General features: G+C 34.5%; 1 protein-coding gene across 2 annotated transcripts in view; it reads left to right on the top strand.

Annotated features, from left to right (window-relative positions):
* The window catches only part of CDH12 (cadherin 12), a 351,941-nt gene that overhangs the window by 189,413 nt on the left and 141,222 nt on the right, over positions 1-21,306 (top strand). For both annotated transcript variants that reach the window (XM_045566578.1, XM_045566579.1), the window contains one exon: positions 1,353-1,647. In XM_045566578.1, the coding sequence (XP_045422534.1) occupies positions 1,353-1,647 (295 nt within the window). The remainder of the gene's footprint in view (positions 1-1,352; positions 1,648-21,306) is intronic.

Here is a 21,306-nt window from a genome sequence, read left to right as displayed (position 1 = left end):
TATCACAATGATAATTTTCCTCTCCTGACCCTCTCCCTTATGGTTACTGATATGTATCGTATTCCCTGCTATAACATGGTGAACTATACATATGTTGAATTAAAAAAAAAATTAGCTGAATTTTGTTTTTCTATATAGTAAAAATATTCTATATGTAGAATTATTAGAACTATTAATTTGTCTGTGAATATGAAAGAATAATCAGTGATTATATCAATCATCTAGTTAATATTGGCTAGCTCATTCAAACTCAGTCTATTAAAATGAGATGCTCTACCATACGTAAATGCAAACTTCTTGGTGTACCAGATCGCTCTTTCCTTTTCAAACGAAAAAAGCGCACTGTTTTTAGTTTGTTTACTTTATCTTCCGCTGGAATTACCTCACTGATTTCTATTTTCAGGACATTTGGAGGGTTTTGCTTTGTTTTGTTTTTTGGTATTTATGAGCTAATTTATTTTTCTTATGATGATCATTTAAAATAAAGGAAGAAGTACACTTAAGATTTGTGCATTTCAGGCCGGGCATGGTGGCTCATGCCTGTAATCCCAGCACTATGGGAGGCCGAGGCCGGCGGATCATTTGAGCTCAGGAGTTCAAGACCAGCCTGAGCAAGAGCGAGACCCTGTCTCTACTAAAAAAAAAAAAAAAATAGAAAGAAATGATTTGGACAGCTAAAAATATATAGAGAAAAAATTAGCTGGGCATGGTGGCGCATGCCTGTAGTCCCAGCTACTCGGGAGGCTGAGGCAGGAGGATTGCTTGAGCCCAGGAGTTTGAGGTTGCTGTGAGCTAGGCTGACGCCATGGCACTCACTCTAGCCCGGGCAACAGAGGGAGACTCTGTCTCAAAAAAAAAAGAAAAAAAAAAAAGATTTGTGCATTTCACTTTATGAAAATTTTATTCCCAAAGGGATACAAAAGAACTAGATACAAATGTTCAAAATTAGTTATAATTATACCTTTTGATGTATTTGGGTAGTGCTTTTGTTCTGATCTCCAAAATGCATCAAAATAAGATGGAATGAGAGAGGGATGGGTGAAAGAATGGATATGTGATCTATCTATGTGATAAGGCAAGTAGATTAAAAGGTAAATGGTGGAATGTCTGGGATATATAGGTATATACGGTGTTCACCGCATTTTTTCAACTTTTCTGGGAATTAAAATTTTTATAATCAGAAAGTTGGAGGAATAAAAAACAAGAAAGAAGAGCTATAAGCGCTCATTTAACATTTCTGACTAAATAAATTATATTGCAAAGTATGACTTTTTAATATAGCAACACCCCATTTAATAGTTTTCTCTCTCTCTCTCTTTCTCTCTCTCTCTTCTCTCTCTGCCCCACCAAAGCTCCACTCCGACTTAGACAAGGGAGAGGGCACTGTTAAATACACCCTCTCAGGAGACGGCGCTGGCACCGTTTTTACTATTGATGAAACCACAGGGGACATTCATGCAATAAGGAGCCTGGATAGAGAAGAAAAACCTTTCTACACGCTTCGTGCTCAGGCTGTGGACATAGAAACCAGGAAGCCCCTGGAGCCTGAATCAGAATTCATCATCAAAGTGCAGGATATTAATGACAATGAGCCAAAGTTTTTGGATGGACCTTATGTTGCCAGTGTCCCAGAAATGTCTCCTGTGGGTGAGTAGGCAAAACAAAATTCTGTCAGATGCTACAAGACCTCTTCAACATTTACTTTTTTCAGGTTGATGTAAACATCTTACTTGTAACCCAAAAGATGGTTCTTCAACAGTAGAGGAAACAATTATTTTCATTTATTCTTTTTTTTTTCTGTTTTTCTTTCTGTTGCATTATGAAGATAATCACAAGAATATATAACATTCTTTACTATTTTCCAACCTGTGGATTTACCTGAACCCATAGAATCCATTTACACTTTAAGTACAAAATTCATTTTGTATTGAAACTGTCATCACAATTATAGATACCTACACAGTGCTGGAAATAACTGCCACACATCACTAATACCAGATAGTAATTTTTAGCTCAAAGCAAATTATTAATATCTAAAGCCTGCATTGCATCTGGCCTAGAAGTGGTCCAGAAAAGGGTGCATTGCAAGGGTGATACTGTTTCCTTTGTGGGTATAATTAACCCATAGTTGCCATGACAACAAGCCAAAGAGCAAATAATATTGTGAAATTATTATTAAAATAAGTTTGCAATTAGAATATAGTAGCATCATCATTCTTAAAAGTTAAATTTGACATAAATTTACATTTCAATATGAACCTAAATTTCCAAAGTCCTATAATATGTACTATACAAGGTCAGTAAGTTAAAGATTCCAGCTTTAATGATAATTTTAAATTATAATTTTTATTCCTCAGTCACCATTGCTAATCTCTCAATTTGTTTCAAAGTGATTTCTGGTTTTTATCACATTTGAAAGATAAAGCTACTCATTACGTATGGGTTAAGACTTGAAACTCTCTGGTGTGAGCCATTGCTAGTATTTCGTAAGTCTGACGTGTCTCCGAGGGCCTCCGCTGCCCCTACAAGCATCCAGGACATGCAATGAACACTGTGCGTGCTACCCTGAGGGCAGAAGCAGGTTAGTGGCTGTAGAACCTGCCACATGGATTTACTACAAACGCACTTGAAATTGTGTATGTGACCTTATCAGGCATTTAAAGACCATATTCTCTCCTTGAACTGAGAAATCAGCTCAAAGTAGTTCACTTAGATTTCAAATTTTAATGTGCACACCCAGGGCTGCAAATCTGTTATTAAGTTTTTGCTACAATTCTTGACTTGCCTCTTTTATACAGTGTTATAATTGGTAGAGATTTAGAAATACAATTGGGAGGAAGCATGTCTCGTTAGAAAGTCGTCTCTGAAAATGGTGGAGGCCATTTTAAAATTGTACCTTGACTTTAGGGGGGGAAATAAAAGGTAGCATTCTGAGAAAAAGTAAGGCTTTTAAGAAGGCATGCTATTTAGTAGATAAGTAGTTTAACTTAGTGCCTACTTCATGTAAATTGGGAGTATTGACATGAATTTGCGACCTCAGTGACTCTTTACTACCAAAATAGCATTCTTAAAGCAAATACACATATCCTTCTACATTATTAGAAAATTCTATTTTATTAGATAAACAATTAGGTCTTTTGTTGTGCTGGTTAAAAGAAAGAGTAGGGCTATAGCGTCAAAGTCCTTGTATAGAGGTTTGCAACTAGTATCTGAAGAAAGAAATATATCTGAGAAATCAGAAGATAGGTAAGTGGGAAAACAAAGTAGCTCCAGTTTTTGAGGTATTGCGGTGGGACATGATTTATTATGCTGCCATAAGATATTGGAAAGATCTGTGAAAAAAATAGGTTCTTTAAAATATTTTGCTATATGCAAAACACTGAAATTTCCCATTGGTTATTTAAGAGCCTCCAGTCAATACTTAAATTGATTTTCAATGCACCACCTTCTCTCCACCTTCTTTTTTTTTATTTTTAATAATGGAAAATATTTCTTTTGAATGTAAAACTGTATCACAGATATAGTTGGACTACAGAATATCACAGATATTCTTGGACTACATTTACATAATATGCACTTTTCAAATAGATACAAGAAGATAAAACACTATAAATTAAATGTTAATAATTAAGTATCTTTCATGCATTACTTTTAGCATTCCCCACAATCCCATCTATGCACATAAACCCCTAAAATACAAAAGACCCAGTTAGTCTTGTGGTATCTACTTTTTCTGCTTTTACATGACCAGCCTAAACCTAACCAACTACTGTGCATCCAGAACTTATATTTATGTTCCTAGGGAACTTGAACTTCATTCTCAAGTACACTCTTCTTACCAGATGGAAATGGTTCACTCCTCTAATAATCTAAAAGTTTATTATTTTCTGTATTTCCTTTTTCCTGTGCAGTTTAGGTAATCCTACCTCTGTATAATTTTCCTTTTAATATTAAAATAATCTTTAATCAAGACCAGAAGGAACTTTGTACGGTGTATTGACAGCATAGCTATTGTTGCAACAAATCTCACTGTTGGTGTAGACATCCACATTTGAGGTATTCTCTAGGAAATAACATTTCTTTCCCAATAAGTGAAAATATTACTATTTCATTTTAAATAAAAGGGAAGAATCGAGCAATTTAAAAATACATGTAGTGAAATAAGTTATTTATAGTACAAAACAGAAGATGAAGACATATTGGAAAATTGAAACAAAGTGTATTATGCAAATGTCATTTTAACAATAATAGATTATACATCTGGAACTATGAGGAACACATAAACCTGCAATGAAAATTAACTAAAGTGAAAATTACAGAGAACATAAGTGTACCAAGAGTCAATTGTGGTGAGGGTCAAGATTTCAAGCTTATAACACTATGGAATACGTATATGATTCCCTAAAGTTGGAGAAAATTCTAGTGACTCTATAAATTGTTTCAGAGAAAGGTCACTCTGTTACTAACTTCTGCTACAACCAATATGCCATGAAAGTAATATTCAGAGATAAAGTACTTTTCCTCTGACCTATGGAAATTACTTAATGATCCAGATATTCCCCAACTCAAAGCTACTCCTTGGAGACAAATTTGGACTTTATGAATGTGGTCTTAATTCTTTAAGATCACTAGAGTAACAGTGAAATACAGTAATGTACCTTCTTAATATCTGATAATTATGCATCAGTAGAATATGCAGTTTAAGTTGCTTCTCCTAGAGTGCTGACAGGTTTAGAGTGTTTAAATCCATATTCACATTTGTATTACTGTCCTTTGCCTGAGCTAAGGCATCTTGAGGCAGCTGGTTGGACTATTTATAACTACGTTGTAGTAGATGCCAATTGTAAATCATGATTTATCTAGTAAGAACTTACCATTTCCTAAGCAATAGCCAGGTGCCTGACAATCTAACTAGAGATTTGCATTCCCTATTTTATTTAACCATTACAATAACCTTTAGTACTATTGTTGACTGTTTGATTTTTTTTTTAATTCAAAAACTTAACTCCTATGTATAAGAAAGTAGGAATGGACTCCCAGGCTCTTTAGAACAAAGTTGATCACAATCACTTATATTGCTTTACTAGTGCTGGTGGCTGCTAAGACTTTGGGAAACTTAAGTTTAGCTTTCAATCTCAGATGACCTGGTTAAGAATCTGGAATGCTTATATCATATTAATTATATTATATTACATAATTTGAGGATGCAGGTCCCTGCTTAAAACAAAATCTGAGCAATAGGTATGTCCTATCCACTATCTTGAAGAAAAGTCTAGTAGAAGTTTAAATAAAACAAGAAAGACGTAAAAGGAATTAAGCCACAGTCTTAATAAATACAATTAACAGGTATCCCTGTGGTCTTTTTTCTCTGAACTCTATTTTGTTTTACATGAAGTTTGGAGAGAAATGCTAAGATGAAATTTTGGTGGAGTTTTTTACAGAATTATTAACAAGAGAATATTTTCTACATGGTCATATTTAGATAGTCTAACTCCAGGAAGGAAATAGTCAAGACTGTGACTATCCTTTATATTAATTTATTAAAATCATTATTGTAATTTAGAAACATATACAAATCTCCACACTTCCTTATTTTCACAGAGTTTCCACAGACAAACCAAGAAATAATAAAGTAGATATATTCTCTTATCCCATGAGCCAGCCATGGTAACAGAGAGCAGATCAAATTGTATGGTAGAAATAGGTGAACTGTCATCAGTTTCAATCTATGACTCACAAGCAGAGTTTTCTTCAGGAGCTTGGGGACAGAATGCTGACTATTTAGTTTCTACACATAAAGACATTGTTTGTATAACCAAAATACAATCTTCAAAACCATGAAATTAGCATTAATGCATTATTACAATCTTATCCCTAGACCCCATTCTAGCTTCATCACTTGCTTCAATAGTGTCTTATACAACAAAAGTTCAAGTTCAAAATCACACATTGTATTACAATGTCAGGTCTCTCGCTTTCTTCAATCTGGAACAGTTCCTTTCCCTTTTCTTGGCTTCCCTCACACTTCTGAAAATTTCTGGCAGGTTATTTTTTTTAGAATGTTCCTCTCACTTTGAGTTTGTGTGACGTCTCCTCATGTATGAATTAAGGATATGCATTTTTGTCAGGAATATAACAGAAGCAATTCTGTGTTCCTCTCATTGTATCCTGTCTGGTGGACCATGGTTTTGATTTGTCTCATTACTGATGTTCATGTTTACTACTTGATGAAAGTTGTGTATGACTTCTCCATAGCTGCATAAAACATTGGGCAAAACCTTAGCAGTATAAAGCAGCAGTGTCTATTTTCTCGCGGGGGCATGAGTATCAGGAGTGCCTCTAATGGGTACCTCTGGCTCAAGGTTTCTCAAGAGGTTGCAGCCAAGATGTTGTTTGGGGTTGTGTTCCTATCTAAAGGCTGAATTAATAGGAGGGAGAATCTACTTCCATAAGTGATTATCCATAAGCTTCAGTCCCTTGTACCTGGACTTTACAGGCTTGCAAAATAACATGGTGACTGGTTTCCCCCAGGGTGAGATATCCAAGAAAGATCTAGAGAAGAGGGAAAGGGAGAACACTTCTGATCAAAGCCACAGTCTATTTATAACCTAATTTAAAAAGTGACGTCTCATGACTTCTGACATATTCTAATTGTTAGAAGTAAGTCCAGCCTACATCCACAGAATAAAATTACACAAAAGCATGAATACAAGGAAGCTGGGATCATTGAGGGCCTTCGTACCATCTGCCTACCACAGTTTACTCTCTGGTTCCCCGTGATCATGTTGCTCTCTGATGCAATATATTCTTAGCTCCTTCCTAGCATCCCTAAATCTCATCCCACTATCGCATCAGCTCAAAGTGCAGAAACTCATCATATAAATCAAGTTCACATAGGGATGGGGTGCCTTATATTTAGTTCTCCTTGACCTGTGGTACTGTGATAGTAATGAGGCCTGTTATTTACCACATTCACACTCAGAATACAATGGTGAGATTCACATGAGATAACTTGTACAGACATTCCTGTTGAAAAGTGGGAAAAGTTCAGCATAAAGGAGTTACTGATATAACATAATTTTACAATCCAGGTGGTAAATGTTAAAAGTCATTTGATTAGATTCAATGCCTGTGAATAATTGTCCGTGACTCTCAGTTTCACCCTCTAAGCCCTTGGTTTTTTGAGCTATTCTTCCTTTTTCATGAAATAGCACTTGTACTTAAAATAGTATGTGGGTGTGGAACTTGTTAAGAGTTCAAACCCCTTTGTTAAAGAGTCCAAATACTATTTCCTAGCTGTGTGTATTTATATAGGATATTTGTCCTACTTGTGCTTTGATTTCCTTATCTGCAAGTGAGGAATAATAATACTTTATTCTCAGGGTTATTGCAAGTAGCAAGGAAAAAATGCATGTTTGCCATTTGCCACGATCCCTGGAGAAGTGCAGTCAATAAATGGGGAAAGGGTCCTGGTAAGAGTTTGATAATCATTCTCGGGACACTAGCTAGAGAAAGCCTGAATGGTGGAGGTTCCAGCATTATCTTCTTTCCTTTTTTCATATAGTCGCACCCTTTGACACAGGAGCTCAATATTTTCCATTGTCCTTTCTACAAATCTAACCAAGTTTATTCAAAAAACCTAATAGACTTGTATCCCAGCTTACATTTTCTTTGGTGTCAAGGACTCTTTTACCTTAATGTGTGGAGACAAGCTGTTGATTTGTAAGAAACACCAATTATCAGATTCCGCTTTGCTTCACAATCTGCTGAGACGCTTTCACACATTTGATGAAATTGAGCAAGGCCTGGGGATCCCTCCTGTGTCAGTCGTGAAGTGTCCGCAGCAGACAGCATGGCAAAACTATTTGCAGGGCCATAGGCTGTTATGACTGTGTGCTTAGGGAGCATTTCATTTATCTGTTTGATTCCCGTGTTTTTATTAGTGGTGCAATTGCAAAGGAATGCTATTGACAGTTTTTGTGTGGCCTTGAGAGAAGAGTATGAATTGTTTTAGAGGCAGCACAGAGTGTCCCTAAACATAAACCATGCTGTATTGATAGTTGCTTTAGCAGCCACTGATCAGCCATAAATGTTAAAAATTAACAAGATGTTCCTTTTTTTTCTAAACCACCAAATGACTCTAAGCACTAAATATATTTTAGCAGGAGTTGCTTCTCGGCCACGGAGTGGTTCAAAACATTAAACATATTTTCAAAGTATTACTCCTTCCCCAGCCACCGAGTGGTTGTAAACATTAAATATGTTTTATAAAAACTGCTTTGCCAGCTACTGGCAGGATAGCTATGAACATCATTTTTCTTTAAAGTTGCCTTCCAGCTGCGGGACTATTTTTCCTTATTTGCTCTATTCTATTTACATTTTGTACACAAAAGCAGGCAAGAGGCTACCTTGGCCCAATTGTCTCTTGCTTTATGACAAGCGATCATGGGAGAGCAGTTGCACCTCTATAAACCCTGCTGGCCACAGGAGCTTGCTGAGGTTCCATTGCCGGTACTAGATAGTCCACATAGACATCAGCTCTGTCTTCCAAAATAATTTTTGTTTGTTTTTCATTGTGTAATGTGTTGAGGTATAAAGACGGGCATGGGCTAATATCAGTATTAAAAAAAATAGCTTCAAGTAACCAGATGCTAATGGATTCTACCGATCAATCTAGGTAAAAATATTCCATGAAGTAAACAGACTCCATGAAAAGTAAAATGGCAGGACTAGGAAATTAATGGGGTCTTTAACCCAAGCTTGATGAAGAACTTGAAATTCTATGTCTGGAAATCATCCAGTGTGGCAACTACATGTAATTCAAAGACAATGAAGAGTATGTCTCTATATAGAGGTCTGTCTAGGACTTAACCCAGGAAATCTCTTCATTTTAGCCAAGTTCATGACGGAAACCAAATATATCACCTGAGTCAATTGCAAAATGAATCAACTCTATCATCCCACAGTAATTCATCATCAAGCCTAATAATTAATTACTCAGTAAGTTTGATTTCTAGCAGAATCCAAGTGCTTTCCAAATTGTGTAATTGTATCTTGCCAAATGTTTTATTCTAGGTGCTCAACAGATTCTAATACTAATCAGATACTATGTGATAGGTACATTTTAGGCACTGGTGTAGAACAGTGAGCAAAAAAGACAAAAACTCCTGCTCTCATGAAGCTTTCATTCTAAAGGTCTCCTGTAGGCCAGCCGGCTACATTCTGTGGGCTAAATTCAACATATCACGTTTTTATTGGAATAGTTACATTCTTTTATGTCTGTATTATCTATGGATGCTTTCAAACCAGAATGGCAGAGTTAGAAACAGAGACCATATGGCCCTCAAAAATTAAAATATTTAATATCTGGTCCTTTACAGAAATGTATTTGACTCATTATATAGTGAATTGAGTATGAGAGGGAGATTAAGGCCAAAATTTTATATAGACCTATAAGGAAAAAGAATGTTTCTCCCCTAGGAAATATTAATACCTCCTCCAAAAGAAAAAATAAAAATAAAAAATAAATGGCAGGACCAAACATAAAACAAAGTGAAAGCAAGTACCACACTAATATGTTGCAGCATAAAATCAGATGTTCCCATTTAGTCCCTGCTGAAAGTTTTGATTTGGCTTTATTATAATCACTTAAACACTATTTTTAAGTATTAAGCATTCATGATAAAATATTTTTTTGTTTTAATTTTTTTTCAACTCCCCTGCACAAATGATTCTTCTCACAGTTATGTAACTTTACTTTTTAAATTAAAACTAAAAGTAAAAATGTTGAAAGAGGATAAACTCTACATTGGATTGAAATGTTCCTTTCCCATCTTCCTTTCTTAGGATTCATAACTGGTCGCCTCATTGAGATATAAGTTGAAAAAAAATGGAAAATTGCTGAAAGCAATTTAAAAACTCACCAAATATTAATATTTACTACCAAATGAGTATTACAGAAAACTTCCTCAGAAAATAAGATTAGAGTGAAGGTATCAAAGTTGGCACTGTTTTCATTTCTGACCAAGAAACTGAACACTTGAAAATTAAAAATCAGAGGCTACAATTGTATAAATAATTAACAAAAAATACGGTGCAATTTGTTTAATTGACATAGGCACTAGAAGAAAAAGAAAACATGTCAATTAAACTGTCAACCATGTTAATTTTTCCTCTGAGAAAAACATTGTAATACGATAATTTCATGAAATGCTTTGATGGCCTGAAGTTGCCAAAATATGATTAGCTACTGCAGAATTCAAATGAAATAAGAAAGCAACTGGTAGCTACTTGAATAACCAAAGGTTTTTATTTCGTACCTTTTTTTCTTTCTCTTTTTGCCTGTATTTAATCAAGAAGTATATATGCTATTTGACAGTGAAATGATTCATAATGAAAACATTGATGATACAGGAATTTAGTAGAAACTTCACTATAAGATTAAAAAAACACACTTCCATTTTCACCAAACTCTTTGAAAGTATAATAATAATTTCTAAAATAACTTGTCATCTTCACATAAGTAATATTTTTCCTAACATTAAGTGCCTATTTAGCTAAAGGCTAGAATTAGAAGAAACTCACTCATATGAGTATGTTTATATTTTTACCATCAAATATATTCACTTAGTATTTAAACCAAGGTCTCTTTTATTTACTGTTCTCATTGCTGCCTGTTAGAAATATTTTATAATTTTACAAGGTCATGTAAATTTTACTGCCTATATTTCTTTTTCTTGTTTGTTTAGAAAAATAAGCCGGTATATACCTAAGCTAACAAATAATTCTAAATGTTGGAAATATAAATGTTGCTATGGAGAATTCACCTTCTAATAGGTTTCAGCTTTGTATACATGGTTGCTTAAATATAATATATAGAAATTCTGTTTTATATTTTTTAAAATATGGTTTACTTGTGGTATGTACCATAACAGATCCCTATATCCAATCACAAGAACTTTGTCTTCATATGTTAACTTCTAATATAACAGAAGGGGGCTTAGCTTAGTGGGAGAGTTATTAGAGTAAAATAGTTTTGAATGTCTTTTCTACAGTAAGAAAATTATTATTCGGTTAATAGCAGGAGAAGGAGGACTTCTAAAGAATATTTTATAGGCCCACATATTTGTTTCTGATGAGGATGATTTGTGCTAATTCTAGAAAGGCAGAAATTTGTAGGAAAAACAAAATAATCCCTGGAATACAAGAGATCTGGATTCAAACTTTGATGAAGAATGGGGAAGTGTTTGGTAAATTGTTTCTTTTTGTAACGCTTAGCTAGTAAGTACTATTTGTCACTAAAAGTATTGTTACAATAATTGAAAGAGATGCCATTTGGAAAAAAAATAAAACTAAACCCTAGAAGAGTTTAAATAACTACTAGTCATTTTTCTCCTGTGGGGTTTTAGATTTGAAGTATCTTCAACTACTTATCTATTTTCATTCTTACAATTGTTCCTAATAAATCACCTAACAACGGTATTTCTAGCAACATCTCCTTCCAAGAATTCACAATGTTTTAAGGAGTATTACTTATCTAAAATATTTGAATTGAAATTTAGGAAATAGGAAAGGGATATTATAGAGATAAATGAGAAATTACTGTACAGAAATATGTCTGGTGGATGTGAAAAGTAATGACTTACAGTTTGAATTGTGAAAATGAACTAATCCAATATATTTATCTCTTCTTTGTTCCAAAATATTGAAATATTAGAATTTTATACTTGTAAAAATAACTGTGAAAAGTTGAGAAAAGTTCTACCGGCAGACCAAAGAGTAAGGAATTTCTGAAGGACATAAATCATATCAGAGGGACTCCTGTTTCAGGCCACAATGGAATTACTGGTACTGGACTTGCCTTTTCACCATAAACAATTATGAAACTGAAAAACATATATGAGGCAACAGTTTCTATGTATACAAGTCATACATATGTTTCCCATTCTTTAGAAAATGGGAAGACATGAAATAAGCACCACATTTAGCCAGACTATCTTATTAGGAGCACTTTTTCTCCCATGACACAGAAGGTAGACTCTAAGAATAGTGATTTGAGAGGTAGAAATTAACACTTAAAGCTGCTAAAGTGGCTGGAATTTGCATGGGAAAGGAAGGAGAGGCACAAGGTAGCCCTGCAGAAGTCAGACTAAGGATTTAGCACTGGATTTCACCAAGAGCCACTCTATGCATGAGCGGGTTTAAGCTCTGCAAGCCCTGCTGAAAGCAGATTCTGTGGGGATGAGATACCTGTAGTAACACCGGAAAGGGAGATGTTGAGGTTACTGACTATCCACAGGGGACAGATTTTACTGAATATCTCAGGCATTAAGACTAAGGATTATTTACATTTTATTTAGCTTCTTCCGTTAATTCTTCTTCCTTGGTGTCTATTTCATTTTCTTAGATAATGTACCCTTTATTTTACTGTATTTATTAACACAGTGTTAATTAGTGTCCCCAGAGGAATATAAATCACTAACATAACCATAAAACAAAATTGAAGAAAACTACCAGTTAAGAAGCAATACTCCAGAATGTCAGAAATTGAAAACACCATTGAAAGAATAAAAATGTAGTTAATAGGCTAATAATATTTTTTTTTAAAAAGCTGATATCAAAAGATTATCCCAGAATTTGAATTGCCTGAGGGAGAATCATAATTAAATTATTGAATATAAGAACAACTGCTTAACACATATATCTTCCTGGATGACAAGGCTTATTCTTTTGAAGATGCCAACATTTTCTGTTTATTAATTTTAATGCATTTATGATCAAAATAACTCATTTCTTTTTGGCCTTATTTCTTGCCTTTATTTCTTATCTTTTTACCTCTCCATGCTGAATTGTAAATAATTTCTCCTGAATTTTTATTTCAGTATATTTATTCTCCCTTCAATTGTCTCCAACTTTTGAGTAAATTATCTCTGATTTTTTAAATTTGAATAATCATATTTGTATTTTTAAAGTTCTATTTATTTCATCTATCCTCTAATATCTTCACTGTTTTTGGATGCAATTATTACATCTGATATTTTCCACTATTTGAAAATAGTGCGTTTAGTTATGTTTTATGTTGCTTCTGTTGATTTTAGCTTACTTTGCCTTGTTTTATTGAGTTCTCTAAGAATATTTTAAGGTTTAGATTCAAGATATCTTTATAAGGGATTTGAATTTACTTCTCCCTAACACCTGGGACAGTACATGAGGACAACCTTTAATAAAGGTCAAGTCTTGAGATTACCTGGGTCTTGCAGACGCACAAACACAAGTCCAAGCTGGCACTGCTTTATATCTGGTTCGTCTTACTCTGAGGGTATAGGACTTAGTGATCCCAGTCTTTTGGGGGAGGGCTCTTTAAAAAGACTGCTTAACGTAGGCTAATCTTGGGTTTTGGTTTCTTTTCCCTTCATCCTGAAACAGTCAAAGTAATTAACATCTGTCAAAGTTAATATTAATATAAGCAGTTTTCAGTGGGTAAAGTAATATCCTTACCTCTCTGGGTTCCTCTTTTCTCTTCAGATTTGGCTTGATCACACAATACAATTTTATAAGCTCTCAATGCTTTTAAAAAGGAGTTTTAAAATGTATAATAGCTACAATTTTTAAGGTTTTTTTCAGTGGGAAGTATAGTCTAAATAACTTATCCCACCATCCTACAATTACTGGAGAATTAAATCTTTGCCTATTATGTATATAATACATTTTATATATTGGGTGATTTGTCTTTTTCCAATTAATTTTATTTTAGAACTCATTGTTAAACCTCCATTTTATAAGAAAAGAGCTTGACATTTGATAAGACCATTTTAACCCACAAATCTCTACTTGAATGACCACAGGCAAGTGATTTGACATTTGCAAATGCCTATTTTTTCATTTGTAAAATGGAAATATATAACTGTGCTATATGTGGATTAAAGAAATTAATGTATAAAGATCTAACACAGTACCTGAAAATAATAGGAAGTCGCTAATTAGCTCTCTCAGCCTCCCTATGTACCACTGAAGTTCTTAGATATGAACTTCACAAGAGAACACACTGTGTAAGTGCTCAACTCAATAACGTGAGTTGTGTTGTGCATCTTCTGGGGCAAGTACTTCTCCCAACCAAATCAAACCATGTCACTCATGCAATTTTCCTCTGTCTCTTATAAATTTCTGCTATTCTCCTATTGGTTTTACATCTAGTGGAAGATAAATTCTTTGCTCACAATCATAATCAAATAGTACCTAGAGGATAAATGTTATTAAATGTTATAACCCTGAATTCAATTAATACCTGGTCCCTCTCTTTCAGAGATACATCAGTTGTTCCTCCAGTAGTAAAATCCCTCTTGTTTTATAATACAAAATCAGACAGATGTTCTGATAGCTAAAAGCAACACACACACAGAGTCTCAGAATGAATTCTCATTTTTGAATTTTAACTTGTGGGTATATTTTTTAATAATATCACTTAAATTATAAATAAAGTTCCACTAACTTGGAGGAAGCCACATACTTTTCTCCCTAATGTGATAAGGCAGGATGGGATCATGATTAGTTGTCTTTATTTCTGAATAATGATTCAACATTCATTTAAATATTTGACGCTCATAAACACAAACACACACACACACACATCCTACCTCTGAGGGGTTGGAAGATGGGGAAATAAAACAAACTTGTTCACACACAGAGAGAAGCAATATGTAACATCTAATTTTAATCTTAGTGATAGGAGATGGCGTCCCAAAAATCTAAAAAAAAAAAAAAATCCTAAAGATTTTGGATTAGCTAACCTGTGTAGTTAAATAGATATTTTGTTGCCAATCAATATGCCTGAACCAAAATTACAGCAATGAAAATAGTTATCATTATCATGACTTACTGATAAAAATAATATTTATGTGCTCAGCAGTATTAACAATAGAGTCTGATTAAATGATGCAGCTAAGAGCAGGATGGAAGTACAGCCTACTTCATATCTTAGAATTCTTTTCCATTAATGTCAAAAAATTCTTTTCAAACAACCATGATGGATAAGGAAAGTAAGTTCCCCTCTTGCATTCCATTCCTTTATCTCCTTAGGGAACAACCTGGAGGGATAAGCATTTGTTCTTATCAGGAGGGATAAGGAAAGTAAGTTCCCCTTTTGCATTTCATTCCTGTATCTTCCCAGGGGTCTAGCAAAGATTATGTGCCTAATACACCCCTAGGAAGGGGAGAGGGGTGAGTTCTATAGGAAGTTTGGATGTAAGTTTGGGGACGGTGAATTCCTTTTTCTTTTTCTTTCTTTCTTTCTTTTTTTTTTTTTTGAGACAGAGTCTGGCTCTGTTGCCCTGGCTAGAGTGCCGTGGCATCAGCCTAGCTCACAGCAACCTCAAACTCTTGGGCTCAAGCGATCCTCCCTCCTCGACCTCCCAGAGCACTAGAATTACAGGCGTGAGCCACCATGCCCAGCTGGGGAGAGTGAATTCTTAAGACCTAACGGGTCTCCTAGTATTTTCTGACGGTCCAAGAACTCTGGGAACATCATTCTAAAAGACGTCAAGTGAGGTGCATATTCATGGCCTCAACAATCAGTCACAGGGTGAAAGAAGACCAGGTGGCAAATCCCTGCTTCAGTGGCTTCCATTCATCATCACTCCTGCAGACTGGTTCTTCAGTACTAGGCTACCTTGGTGCACTTGCCCTTTACCCTGCCACGCTGGTTCCACTTACAGATTCCAAAGTAGCTTTCTGCCCAACAACATTCAGGTCCTCAGGGTTAGATAATTTACACTCCAACTCAAAATTCTCGTCTTCCTTACTTGAGGTCCCAGAGTGAAGCCTAAACAAGACACTCAACATCTTATCATTCTTTGGACAATTGTCAGAACAAACACTTGATGATAATTAATCAAAGTGGCATTAATGTAAATACTCTTGAACTATTATCCCCGTCTTCCCCATGATAGAATTCAATGGCGGTGGGTTTAGATAACCTGCCTGAAGATGCAGAGCAGCAGAGAAATGATAATGGAATCCAGACATTCTGCCCGAGTGTTGCAGTCTAGCCATTCTTTTCTGTGGATTTTCCTTTGTCTTTTCCTGCCAGTTCAGCTCAAAGAGGACAAAAGGATCCACTCCAAAAGTCTTTTACACTTTAATTAAGGTGGCTTTGGGGTTGGTGTTGAGGAACTTTACCTCACTGAAGTCTTTATGTTCCTTAAGCAAATTTATCTACTCCCTGGATGTGAGAGATAATTTCTTCCTGCTCTCCTTGAAAGAGCTGAAAAGCACTTTCATTTGCATAACTAAGACAGTGAAGTGTAGTGCTTTCTTTCATTATCAAAGAAATCTGCTCCAAAGGCACTTTCTTTTAGCGTAGTGAAATGGCTAGTATGTGTTTTTATTTATTTTTATTTTACATATGAATGCATTTAATTCAGTTTCAACAGGCAGAGTTGAATTAGAAAAGGAAATTATGACATCATTTCAGAAAGAAAGTAGACAGAATTTATAAATATTAACTTTTTTAAAAAGAAATAATTGTGGGTATTTCTATGTCTAACGATGCTTCTCTAATCATATTGGAACCAATGTTATTTTTGTGAATGGCAATGCAATGTAAAATATTTAGAAATAAAATTTGACATTTTTACTTTTTTTATTTGTGTTGCTAATATGATATTAATATAGCCTCGCCTGCATTTTTAAATTAGTATTTGCCTGTTGTATCTTTCTCTCTGCTTTTACTTTCATCTTACCTATGTTGTATTTGAAGTTAGTTTTATGTAGACAGAATATTTTTGGCCATTTTTTTAAAACTATTCTGCCAACCTCTGTTTTTTCTATAATTGGTTTCTGTAGGCCTTTTACATTTAATTACTGATATTTTATGGTTTAAGCCTGCCAATTTATTATTCATTCCTGTTTCCCTGTCTCACTCTTTCTCTTTCTTTTGCTTTCTTGAGGGTTATACGAACACATCAGGATTCCATTCCATTTCAATTTATTTAGAGCAGTTTTAAGTACAGTCACATGTCAATGATGGGAATACATTGTGAGAAATGCCTATTTAGGTGATTTTATCCTTGTGCAAACATCAGAGAGTGTACTCACACAAACCTATGTGGTATAGCCTACTGCATACCAAGGCTATATGTGGTATAGTGTTGTTGAAACCACAAGGGGTTTTCTGTCTAAATCCAGTTGCTCATCTCACAAAAATCCAATTATTGAAACGACCAGGATTAAGAAGACAGAAAGAAATTTTTAATAAGACAAATGTCTTGTCAGGAGAACAGGAGAAGCTGCCTCAAATTCATCTCCCCAACTAAGGGATACCATAGGTTTTTAAAAGAGGGGAAAAGGGGCTACATGCATTGGGGGCAGGTAGTGGGGGATGGTGAATCTTGGCATCCCAGGTCTAACCTGGGGCCTTCAGAATCTCAACAACTTGTTTTGTGGAAAATTCATCCTTTTGGGCCAGTGTGGTGGCTCATGCCTATAATCCCAGGACTTTGGGAAGCCTGGATGGGAGGGTAACTTGAGGCCAGGAGTTTCAGTCCATCATTTCTGGGAAGCAACTCTAAGGGTCAAGTAGTTAGTTAAGGGAGAGGATTATAAAAAACATATAGGGGTTCATAGAGCAAGTTACAATAGCCTATTGCTCTGGGGCTGCAAACCTGTATGGCATGTTGTTATACTCAATTATGTAGGCAATTGAAACACAATGGTAAGTATTTGTGTGTCTTAACATAGAAAAGGTACAATAAAGATTTATAAAAAATCAACCACTTGAATAGGGCACTAACCATAAATGGAGTTTGCAGGACTAGAAGTTGTTTTGGATAAGTGAGTGAGTGAGTGGTGAGCGAATGTGAAGGCCTAGGATATTATCGGAGACTACTATAGGCTTTATGAATACTATACAGCACATATAGGCTACAACAAATTTATATATAGAAAAACTCTTTCTTTAATAATAAATTAATCTTAGCTTACTGTAATTTTTCATATTAATAAACTTTTTGACTCTTCTGTAATAATACTTAGCTTAAAACACACTGTACAGCTGTACAAATATTTCTTTAAATGCTTATTCCATAAGCTTTTTTCTATTTTTAAATTTATTCATTTATTTATTTATACTTTTTAAATGGTTTTGTTAAAAACTAAGATACAAATACACTCATTACTCTAGACCTAGACAGGGTCAAGATCACCAATATTACTGTTTCCCAGCTCCACATCTTGTCCCACTGGAAGGTCTTCTGGGACAATAACACACGGATCTGTCATCTCCTGTGATAACAATGCCTTCTGGATACCTGCTGATGGACAAATCTGAGATTGTTTTATATCACCTTATTTTTTTAATAAGTAGAAGTACATTTATTTTTTATTGTATCCTGGATATTTTTGATATTACATTATGAGGCTCTGTGTTCTCCTTAGTCTTTTTTGTTGTTGTTAACAGATGCTCCCTTATTGATGAGTAGCATGAGGGCTGGGTAGGTGTGCATGTTTGTCTTCTTGCTGGGACTTACTAACACTACCTTATCAAAAGTTGGGTGCTGATTTACACTTCCTCATTGCAGATAGGTGAGGTGGAAGTTCAGCTTCTCCCTCAACTCACTGACAACTTCATGGTAAAAGTGGGGCACTGACTCACATATGTTTGTTGCCTCCAAATGAGCAGCAACAAACTGAGTAGCCTCAGTTTCCTAATGTGCTCCCCTGACACCAGGGAGTGGGTAAGTGGAAACTGACTCACACCGCTTTGCTGCTTCCAAGGGGTGGACATGGGGAGAAGCTGTGAAAAATCCTGGGCTGATAATTAGAGAGCCTATTACAAGTTCTTAGTTTTATAGTATTTATTTTCATGGCTGAAATAACTCATGCCAACCTATACTATGGAAAATATGAGAGATATGTAGACTCTGGGGCAGGGTCTGAATCCCAGTTTCATATTAAAATATTCATACACAAAACCTGTAGATCCAAAACTACCCGTTCGTGTCTCAATATTCTTGTCTTTAGACTGAGAGTGCTGAAAGCTCACAGTGAGGTTGTAAGAAATCAAGAAATTAATACATGTAAAACTTTTAAAACAGTGCCAGGCAAATTGCTAAATTTCTTTAGTTGTTAGCTTCACTTATAAGAGGGTGACATATATCCAGTTGTGCTCAAGACAGTAGTGTTCTCACTGGTGTCTCAACATAATTATCAGTGCCCTTGTTAATTCTTAAAAGTGTCCCAGTACAGTTTAGACAATAACTTACATAATTCCCCTACTTACAGTTTTTAAAAAATTATGTAACAATCACCAATTCACTCAGTCCTTATAATTCTTCATCTCTCTTATGTCATCAGCATTCTTAATTCTGCTGAACACAGTATGAAACATTCTATTCAAAGACTATTTCAAACAGTGAATTAGAGCAGAAGTAGGAAGTTTAATTTCCTAATGATATAAATCAGGCAGGTCTTTAGGAGCACTAAACCAGTAGTCAGGAGAAATAAACAAATGTGGAAAAAAATAAAGTCAACTTTGGATTTAAAACATATGTCAGTAATTGGTTGCACTAAAATTTTAAGAATATTTTAAATTGCATATTATATGAACAACTATTAATACTTAAATTTTTACTGTAAACTTTTTAAAGTTAACTCTAGGAAAAAAGTGTATACTAAATATAGAAATGTATAGACCACACACTATATTTCTCACTCTAGTTGATGACAACTCACTGAGAGTTATCTGGGGATTTATCATTTTGTGGGGATTGTACGTTGCCACTACTTTTGTGTTTTTCCAGGCTGGTATAGCAATTCACTAGTGTATCATACTTAAATTTCCAAAGAAAAGACATTATTAAACAAAGAGAAATGAGAGTTATATTGCTAATGTTACTGTGCAAAAATGTTTTAGAATTTTGAATGTGTGTTTGTATATATGTGCATATATGTATTCATGCATGAATATATACATATATGGATATATGTTTTCTCAAAATTTCTCTTAATAGAAAAATTAAAATATAGGAAAAAACTAATAGAACACTATATATATATATGTATACTTCATTAAAAATGTAAGAACCTACGTAAGAGTCATTAGATCTACTACTTTTCTAACCATATAAATATGTTATAACCATATATATATACAAACACACATACATATGTAAATGAATTAGTCTCTTTTAATGGCTGGAACACATTACCACAAACTTAGTGGATTAAAACAACAAAAATTTATTATCTTACAAGTTCCGCAAGTAAAGTCCAAAATGAACGTATGGGTTAAATCAAGAGCTTCTAACAGCTTGAGGCCACCTGCATTCCTTTCTATGGCTCCTTTCTCCATCTTGAAATCTAATCACTTTGGCCTCTACTTCCATATCGTATCTCTTGTCTAATTCTAATGCTGCTTCTTAATCTTACAAGAAGCTCCTTGCAATTACATTGGGCCCACCAATTTAACTCAGCTTAATCTTTCCATCTCAAGATCCTTAAGTGATTACTTCTGGAATGTTCCATCCTTTCTGCCATATTAGGTGATATATTCACAGGTTCTAGAAATTAAGATGTGGACATTTTGGTAAGCCATTATTCTGTTTAACACAGTGACCTTGAATAGACATTCTTCAGTTTCCATATTTGTTAATAAAATACTTTTTCAAACAAGAAAGCTAGATTAGGAAATGAAATTGGCCACACTAGTCTCCCCATTGAAATTTAAGGATGGTTATATCTTTCATTCTGATTCCACATGGAGAGACTTTCCATATAATTCTCTTTCCACATATGATTTGTCACTTAATATGTCTCTCTTACTTTGAAGTCAAAGAACACCATCCAGTTGCCAAATGTATAAGTAGTCTAAAATTTTTGGTCCAAAGAGTTCAACTACATCTAAGTACACAAATACTGATTTAAGCTTGATTCAGTAGAATAGATTTTAAGTTGAGTTTCTTAATGGGACTAACCAGTCACACTTTTCAAATGTGATTTTATGCATAAATTGACAAATTATTAATAATCTGAAACACCTGAGCTCAAAAGTTAAAAGAAAATTTCCATAGAAATGAAAAATTATTTTATTGGTTTAGGTATGTATGGTATTAAATGACTCATCTTAATTTTATCTTTTAATAAATATTGAAAAATCTTAGAAATCATTATACCATTATATTGTTCTAAAAATTGTCAAGCAAGTTGTATTTCCTCTTTATGTGTAGTTAGATTATTTCTCACATTTCTTTTAGGGATTATATTGCTGTCCTAAAGCTTGCCTTTGGCTGGAGTCAGCTGCTTCCAAATTTTTAC

This window comes from Lemur catta, chromosome 12, assembly GCF_020740605.2.
Source record: "Lemur catta isolate mLemCat1 chromosome 12, mLemCat1.pri, whole genome shotgun sequence".
In the NCBI taxonomy this organism is placed as follows: domain Eukaryota; kingdom Metazoa; phylum Chordata; class Mammalia; order Primates; family Lemuridae; genus Lemur; species Lemur catta.
Note: the sequence above shows the minus strand (reverse complement) of the source record. Positions and strands in the feature narration are given on the sequence as shown.